The sequence below is a fragment of the Apis dorsata genome, unplaced genomic scaffold (genome assembly GCF_000469605.1).
Source record: "Apis dorsata unplaced genomic scaffold, Apis dorsata 1.3 scaffold_631, whole genome shotgun sequence".
NCBI lineage: Eukaryota > Metazoa > Arthropoda > Insecta > Hymenoptera > Apidae > Apis > Apis dorsata.
The window spans coordinates 1,130,711-1,140,120 of NW_006263826.1; the positions used below are offsets into that span (position 1 = coordinate 1,130,711).

Below are 9,410 nucleotides of genomic sequence, written 5' to 3' on the forward strand. Positions count from 1 at the left end.
TAAAGATATAGCACGAGTACGAGTAGTGAAGAGGGAAGTGAGAGTGGAAGGGAGAGAGTGCCACGCGACGTGCTAGGCGGTGAAAGAGAGAGAGGTGGTTGACGCAAAAGGAGTAGGGATAGTAATCGAGTGGCTTGGTGAGCGGTGGATGGTATCCTGCTTGAGGGGACGGTCGGTGAGGGAGGCGAGGACAAATGACGAGGCGCGCGAGCCATCAGGGCCGTATGCTAGAGAACACGCGACACGCGTTCCGGGAGCCATGGCTCGCGCGCGACCTTAACCCTTAAATAGTATGAAATAAAAATGAACGAATAGAAAAATACCATGATTCTGAATTTAAGAAATATATATAAATTTTAATATTTTCATTATAACTTTATGAGAATTTTTCTAAAGTTATTACAAATATCATTATAATTTTATGGGAGCTTTTCTAGAGTTTACTTATATGTTATAATTTATATGAAATGATTTTAACATTTTAATGTTAGTTTAAATTGTTCATTGTATCCAATTGAAATTGCTTTTACACTCTACTGTGGCATAAAGCGGTTCACGAGGTATTCGTAATGAGATTTCATATCGTTCATAAGTCTACAGGTTATTCGCGTTGATTCATCGCAAAACATTATAATTCAACTAAAATGTTTTTATCGAAGATATTGCTTTTCATATAATTATTGATAGCCAAATTTTTGTATCGTGATTTTTAGATCTGAACGCGTTTCCACGAATATTATCAAATACATGTTACAAATATTCATATTGATAAATATTCGCTTTAAAAAAAAAAATTTAAACAATACAATAAATTCAAGCTACAAATTGATAACTATTTAAAACATCAATGAAAAATGATATCAATTGCTTAAATATTTATATCTCATTTCCTAAAAACCATATTAAAAAGTAGCGGATTAAAATCTGGAGACGTATAACTTTGCGTTTACCGGCCAGTTACCGGTAACCCGGGCTACCCAGAGAGTGGCGATGGAGCCTTCATGAAAGACGAAGTACAAGAATCGTAACGTTGAAGTGAGATAAAAGATCGGACTTGCTAATAGAGTGGGAGAGAATATAGGCAGAGAGCGAGACAAACGTTGAAATAAAACAGGAAAGAAGTTAGGGGCCAAGGGAGGAACTGAAATAGAGAGTAGAGGAGGATTCACAAGTGCCTCGTGGACTTCTCTTCTGCATTAACGGTCTGAGACTACAAAGTATGAGAGAGAAAGAAGAAACAGAGAAATGTGTACACGTATATACGCTTACCGATCAGATCTATACTTAAGGACTTAAGTCTGAAGTAATCCTTCGTTGTACTAATCTGTGCATCACTATTAATCCGATGCAGACATATTGTTACAGTTTTTGGTTAATATATATTTATTTTATTTCTGATGTTTTAGATTTAATTTTACATCTAAGGAAAGACAGGAAAGTCGATTTATTATTGATTAAAATATAGTATAAACCAATTTATATAATATAATTTAACTAACGTAACTTTGATGAAATACGAATAGTATTTTTCTCGAAATTAAATAATTGCGTAGAAGAATACGTTTTTTTTTCAATTCATCTTTGCTAGAATCACTTCGTTCCAGAATTTATATTACGATCTTTACTGCACTCCATATATGTATTCAGAGGAAAAAAGAGCGAAAGAGGGAACGTACAAAGTACGGCAAAGCGAGATAAGGATGGAGAAAGCAGAAATAGAGAGAAAGGGGTGCAGATAGTTGGCACGGGTCGGTGAGAGGAAGAGTGGGAGGGACAGACGTTCTACCGTTGCTTGGAACGAGCAAGCTTGGTTCGAAAACGTAGGGCGAGAGGGAGTCGAAGAGTGGGGAGATGGGGTTTAGCCGATGGGTAGTGGGGACCGACTAGTGGGTGGCAGCAGAGGACGGAGTGATAGGGGAAATCAGTCGCGGTTCGAGTACCGCCACGTATGCACGTGAGTGGGTGTGCTCGTCTCTTCGGTGAGCTTTTCTCTCACTACCCGCTTACAACGCATTATAATCGTCCTTTTTATTCTTTTTTCCATTTCTCTATTCTACATTTCCGTGAAATAAATACAATAGCGTGTTTTCCGGAATTTCAAAGACTAAAACTCCCGGCTTGTTATCTATATTATTAGATCTTTCGAAAGCGCGAGGATTGAGAGACGCTTGCGCGTCATTTCTTCCTCTATCGAAAACAGGAGATCACCGACACCAAGCCAATCAGAAACATCGATGTAAACAGAAAGTAGAATTTTAAATAGAGTTCGTAACTTGCAAGATATTCACGACTAAGAAATACTATCTTTTTTTCATTACTCTCTCCATCTATCCTTTTCTTTCGTCAAGTCTTTTTCCAACTTTTTTCCTCCCACTTTCAATCTCCTGTTTCTCTATCCATCTCTATTGCTCTTAGTTCCATGACGAAAGAATGTTCGAGATAATCTGAGCGAGCGTTTCTTCAAGGGGAAAGTCTTTGATATACCAGTTTTCTATTGTCACTCGACAGAGTATTCCGTGGTCTCGACGTTTTCGATAATATAGACATTATTGTTGCTGCTTCCGTGGCTGATCGGTATAATTCAAATTCAGACAAACTTTGGTAACGCAATTACCGTGGGAAGTGAAGTGATACAGGATACTTTATTGGTGTTAACGAAGAAACTGCAAAAACTTAAGCTGAACGGAGGCAAAGCAGGAGTTGGAACAGAGGGTTAGGATGCTCGACTTCGAACAACAGGCGAATCAGGCACAGGCCCTGGCTTCTCTCGACGAGGACTGGCACCTGCTCGAGGGTGAGCGCACGACCTTCGCAATTTTTCTTCTCGTCTCTCTGTTCTTTGCGTTTATATACATATGAATAATACCGTCAATGCTAAATCGATGTATACTTGATAAAAACCTGTATTGAGATAGACATTTCGTTAACACTGGAGCGCGTTACTTGAATATATATATACATTGCATATATTATTATCCGATTAAATGATGTTCAAAATTAATCGAATTTAAAAAACGCAAGATAACATTATTGATTCTCCGGTGTTTACTTTTTGTTTACTTTTTCCTAATTATTTTTTGTCGCGAACAGTTGTTTCTAGGTCAAGTTTGATTTCTAAAACACTCTTTGATATATGTATATGTATTTGTGTTAGTGTCACGTAACACATAATATTATAGATTGTTTGTATTAATAATCGTATCGTATCAATATAATAGAAAACGATTAAATTTCCAAACGATAATATTAAAGTAAATAATAATTTTGAATTTATATTTAGAGATCATGTATCATGTATTGGATCCAAATAATCTTGAATAACAGAGGATACTGTTGAAGAATGCATCGACTGAGTAACTTGTGAAGGATAAAGCTTGACCTGTGACATGTCGTGACCCACGCATTACCGACGTTTGTTTTCTTGCGCCTGCTTCACGTGTTTTTACGATCATTTGATCGCATCACCACTTTACCATCTGAGTCGAATCTATATAAGAGTATTTGAGATCAGTTTCGTTAGTGTAGTTTTTATCGTATACCACTTCCATCCTCGTATAACCTTTATTCGTAGCTCATGGAAGAATGGCGTAGTGATCGTTAATATAGTCACATTTTATCGGTCGATATGTTGATAACGAACATCTTGTAATTGTCAACCATTTGACAAACGCAATATATTTATGTTATTGTAATTTTTGTCATTATACGTATAGTTGTGTGTCGTGACAAATAAGAGACTTTATTTCAAGTGATAAAATTCTTTCAAAACTAAGGTTATAAAAATTATGATTAAATACGGTCATATAGGGCGCAAGCCATGTGATATTTCGTCCTATAGAATTTGAACATCCTTTTTATCGAACAGCTGCTTTCCGGACCGGCCTCTCGACTTTCTTGTCCCTTTTACTGGCCGCATGAACGTCTGGCATCGCGTTCACGGGTTTCATTGTGATTTCTTAATACCCACCGAGGAAAAGTAACGGCGCAGACGTGAATTTCGTGTTACATCGACAAATATACCAGGTAACCAACTCGATATATATAAATTGTCCAATTTAACTCGTATTTTAACTTATATATAATATGCTTTGAACGATATTCCTGCAAGTGCATGTATAAATTTAAACGTATAGACATTAGACACGATATACATAATTAATACAGTCGAAGAAAGTTGAAAGAAAAGTGAAAGGAGGGAGCGTGAGCGTATTACACGACACGATTTAATGTAATCTATTTGAAATTATATCGTTCAGTGATAAGTTTAAAAGTTAAAAACGAAATATAGTTATACGTATAATTATTAAAAAAGAATAAATAAATATCAACAAAACGAAGTATCAATTATTAAGCGAAATGCGATCGAAATTCAAAGGTTTATTACATTTATCTATAGAAATTAATCGCGTATTGCACCAGGAAACTAGTTACAAATATTCCTGGTGCGCTTTGAACACATCGTATGGGATAGTCCGGTTAATTGACTTTTAAATTTGTTCCGGAAAATTGAGATTCGCAGTTACGTCGGCCTAGGAAAACACACAGTACGAACTTTATTTAATATACATACAATACTTTTATCTATTATTTTCAAAAACTTTTAATCTTTGTTTTAAAATTTTTTAACTATATTTAATAAAGAGTTAAAACTATTATCGATATAATTTAAAACTAAAAATTATCCGATTCCGACAGATGATATAGATTTAAATTAAATATTTTTAATAAAAATTTTTAAAACGTGATTCTTCATTCTAGTTTCTTGTATCCAAATCGGATTAACAAAATTATCAATACAAGACAATCAAATAAATTTGAACAATTATTTATTTAGAGTTCGTTTACGGTGTTATTTCACTAGTAATATTTTCAAAGCACTTGTCTATTATCCGGCATACAGGTATGGCACATCGACTGGCACGTATCGTTGTGCCACGAGAAGCACGACTCGCACCTGTTTCACAGCACATAAATGTTTGCGGGAGCAATATCGTGTTTGGCAATGCCAGCCTCACCTGGCCATTCTATTAGACGCGTATTTTTGCAACCAACGCTGCAAATCGTTGTCGACAAATTGTCAGTGTTTTAAACTTTTAACATGCAATTTCAACGTATCGTGATGATTGCCATTTATTTCGTATTTATTCTCGTGTAATATATATATATATATAATTATATAGAATGAGTTGCAGTTATCGTTATCGTAAAACGATATCTATAACGCTCATTGTTTTTAAATATAGAATGCAATGATAGTTGTTGAACGATTCATAAGAAAATGATTCTAGAACGATCTCGATTGAAATTTCGGGTTTATTTCAGATTTATACCTGTTGAAGCCACAGGACTTATCATTTCGGAACATATATCGCGATCTTAATTCGTTTAAACAATTGATGCTCTGTCTTAAAACATACAATTGATTCATCTACTCTTTCATTTTCTTCGAATGTAATTAATTTGTATATTTCGACCCAAATATTTTTGTAATTTATTTTTTGCTAGATATACGATTCAGTGGGAAAATTTTAAGAATTTTAGATAGATTCATTGTGGTAATTTTGCGAGAATGGAGGGGCAGCAACCTGTCGTCTGAATTTTCACGGTTGTATCTCGTCGGCGCGCGAGAGGAAACTCCATTTTCATGAATATCTAAAGGGGTCCCCTACAGCTAAAGCTTCTCATCAAGCAAAGGTTTTGCTGCGAAGGGATCGAGAAATTCGTCCCTACTCTGCTACTATACGTCTCCCTAACTATGTGAAACTTTTCTTCTGGATAATGCGCATGAACTTGGATATTTGGGAGTTTCGGTTTTTTCTTTTCAAATTCAAACGATATCTCATATACATTTACATTTTTTTAATTGTCATTCGCTAAATTTTTCATTATTTTTTTTTTTTTTTTTATAATTTTTATAATATTCGTAAAATTTAAATACTTTATTGAAAATTAAATTTATGTATAACAAGTTTTTATTCGCCAGGTTTAAATTAGAAAATCGAATTATAAAAATCGATCGTTTAATTTTTTAGAGTTTCAATAGTAAACATTAATATATGGCCAATCGTAAATAAATAAGAATAATTCGACGGGTCATCGATTCGCAAAGGCATTGGCCTAATTACTAACTCAGGGACACGTACATTACAAGTATATCGAATGTTCATCAGTCTCAAAGACCTTCGAGGGGAGTTCGTTCACTTTTCTTTCTTCTATTCGTTATATGTTGTTACTTCGACGTTAACCAAAAATATTTGAAACGAAACTAAACAAATTAGGATTATTTAGGAACGTTATTGTTTCTTTATATATTGTTCTTCATTTCATTTATATTATTAATTTTTGTTTTTCTAACATCTTGATTATAAAAATGAAATTTTAAAAAATTTAATTTAAATTATTTTCCTTGCTATTTTCTTTTTATTGTCTTTTTCCAAGACAAATTAAAATATTTATACACAATAATGCTACAAATCTTTTTTTTTTTTTTCAATTCTAATCTTTTGTGTCTTGAAAAAAAATAATATTTCTTAATTTATAAAACTCTTGTGTATTATATTTTATCGTTTCGTATTTATGTTCCATAACGAGTTAATCCATAATTTTTCGAGCGATATCGTTTCCAATAACAAAGGAACGAATGAAAGAAAGACAATCTTTTGGTCAGTTTATACCATTTACAGCGTTGAATTTTCATCGTGCGGCAAGATTTAAAATGTATCCGTTTCATCGATGAAACTACACTCGTCTGTCGACCAAAACGTTTTGATGAAAAAAATGCAAACGCATAGGGGAAGAGATACAGAGAAAAAGAGAGAGAGAGAGAGAGAGAGAGAGAGAGAGAGAGAGAGAGAGAGAGAGAGAGAGCGCACGAGAAAAAGAGTTGCGAAGCAAGAGAAGCTGGAAAGTATAGTGGAAAGAGCGAATGGAGGAGAATAACGGATAGAAGAGGCGTCGAGAGAGAGAGAGAGAGAGAAAGAGAGGCCAAAGCCAGCTTCGACACGGCAGCACTGCGGCAGAAAACTGGTCCAGGTGCAAGCTCGATACTCCCGGAAGCGTGATTCGCGTTGAATATTCGCCGGCGTAGAATTCCTTATCCTGCTGTAAAACCGCGCCATTCTGCTCCCCACGCAACGGTACTTTTCACATTTCGTCGCCTCTCCTTTACCACGCTTCTTTTCCTTCCTTAAACTTCACTTTTTATCGTTTTCATATCATCATTTCGATTACTATAATTTTATTTATTATTCTCGTTAATGTTATTTCGATATTATTGATACAAATGCATAATTATTAATCAATCAGAAAATATAGATAAATTATAAAAATATTCATTATTGAAATATAACGTAATAGCTAAAATAAAATATCAAATATGAGTCGAATCATAAAAAGTTGTTTAGTACACATACGCGTATATATATATATATATATATACATATAATATATGTATATATATGGATTATAGTCATTTGGAGATATGTACGGTGCTTTACCCGAGGTCTGCCGAAGTTTCTCGAACTCCTCCGAACGCTGACCTTTCCCAAGGCTCTGAATTCGGCGCGTTCGAGAGTCTTTTGTCCGAATCTTTTTCCTATGAGAATACGAAATGGACACGTCCATATTAAGAATGTCGATGACATTGAAATCGATTTGCGTAAAAGCAAACTCGTGCTTGTACCCAATGGCCTTCGATATTTCTCTTTCTTAGAAAGAAGTTCTTCTCCTGTATTTATAAAAAATTACAATTACTTTAGAAAGAAAACTATTATAGCCATATGCATATTATATATATATATATATGCGTGTATTCTATTTTTATCGTTCGACGTTATATCTTTTTATATAACGATTTAATTTCACATGAAAATCGTTGCGTTTCATTGGTTGAGATATAACAGGAAATTTCTGATTTTAACGATTCAAGGTTGAATCCTTGACGATAGAGACGTCAATGAGAAAGAAATATTTTTCAATTCAGATTCCTTGAAATTTTTTTGATGTCGATTATCAGTTATTTCATGTTTTTAGTTCGCGCAGGTAATTTCATTTTTATATCTCTGCTTTTTTTTTTTCATGAAATAGATAAGTCGAATGTTGAACTTATCGGTCGTATTCGAAGCGAGCACGGTTTCAAATTGACGAGTGTTTACGTGTTGAACTCTCGCGAGACGCGTATCGATTGCGGCACGACGATCGTGAACGACCTCGCAATTTATTATTCGTAATTAATGGTAATCATGACCGATCGCGTTCGATTACGAACCGACTTGAATTACATCTTCTCATTCCGAAGTCATATTTTATTTATCGTCTTATCGGTTAATATGCAACAAAATTGGCTTATTGTATCTTTAGTTCAAATATATCGATAGAAATATCCAATTAATATAATAATTTGTCAATTTTATTATTTTTTTAATAAGCATACCTTGTGTAATAGCGGAATTAGATGGGAATATTGTTGATATAAAAAAAAAACAGAATTGGAAATGTCGCAAGACACGGTGAAGGTCTCATCCTTCCATGACGTAATGGAAAGTGGAGACACAAGGCTGTTTCCATCGCGAGGAACACGCGCAATACACTTCTTCGAGCTTTATCATTATTCTATCGCCTTCGTAATTGTGAAACCATGGTAAATTATCAAACAAAGACCGTTTCAAATTCTTCTTGCCGAACATTCATATTCATTTCTTTAACAAAATACACATAAAACACGTAATTGATTTTTCTTTTCTCTTTTATTTAGTCAATGATCAGTTAACATTCTTGCTGAGCGAGACGCATGTAAATATTGGATCATTTTGCTATTCATTAATTGTTGTCTTCTTAAACTAAACATCTAGTCTATTCTTCGAATATTCAATTTATTTAGTTATTCCATTATTTTCTAATTTCTTTGCATATCGTTCTCAATATGCATAATATGGAAATAACACTTATTCAAAACAGATGGATTAATAAAATGAACACAAATTTTTTTGATTACGAGTAGAATTATAGATGTCTTTTTTTTAAAATTTCTACTTTAAAATCTGACTTACACATTTTTATTACAATCTTGAAACAGGTTTTGTGTGCGTCGAGCATGCTACATAATCGATATCCTCGGCATGGCCAAATACCTTATAACACGGGTTATTGATTTCCAACTCCGCCTCACTGTGTACACGCGCATAACACCCGCATAATAAACGCTGTCCATCCTCTCGACGCGTTCTCGACTCGTTCTCGACTCGTTCTCCACTCGTTCTCGACGTGTCGATCTAAGAAAGATAACCCGTCGTGCGCACCGACAGTTATCGCCTCGTTGACCTTGGAATCTACCGGAACCACCACTCTGCTTGCTTTGCCTAATCGTCACAACGATACAAACAATTTTTTAAAATGATTTTTCCTAATCAAAT

The 9,410-nt window shown here is 34.4% G+C and overlaps 1 protein-coding gene and 1 long non-coding RNA gene across 4 annotated transcripts in view; one reads left to right on the forward strand and one right to left on the reverse strand.

Moving 5' to 3' along the window:
• The window catches only part of LOC102674661, an 18,217-nt gene that overhangs the window by 5,680 nt on the left and 3,127 nt on the right, over positions 1 to 9,410 (reverse strand). The window lies entirely within an intron of this gene.
• LOC102673696 overlaps positions 1,917 to 9,410 on the forward strand; it is a 57,698-nt gene continuing 50,204 nt past the window's right edge. Inside the window, exons 1-3 of one of the 3 annotated variants that reach the window (XM_006621596.2) lie at positions 1,919 to 1,979; positions 2,509 to 2,794; positions 3,866 to 4,023. Coding sequence is in view for 1 of the 3 variants with exons in the window: in XM_006621593.2 (XP_006621656.1) it covers positions 2,719 to 2,794 (76 nt within the window). In the remaining 2 variants the exon portion in view is untranslated. Of the gene's footprint in view, positions 1,980 to 2,316; positions 2,795 to 3,865; positions 4,024 to 9,410 lie in introns of those variants that run through there. The other 2 variants (XM_006621593.2, XM_031513285.1) reach the window with 2 other exon arrangements.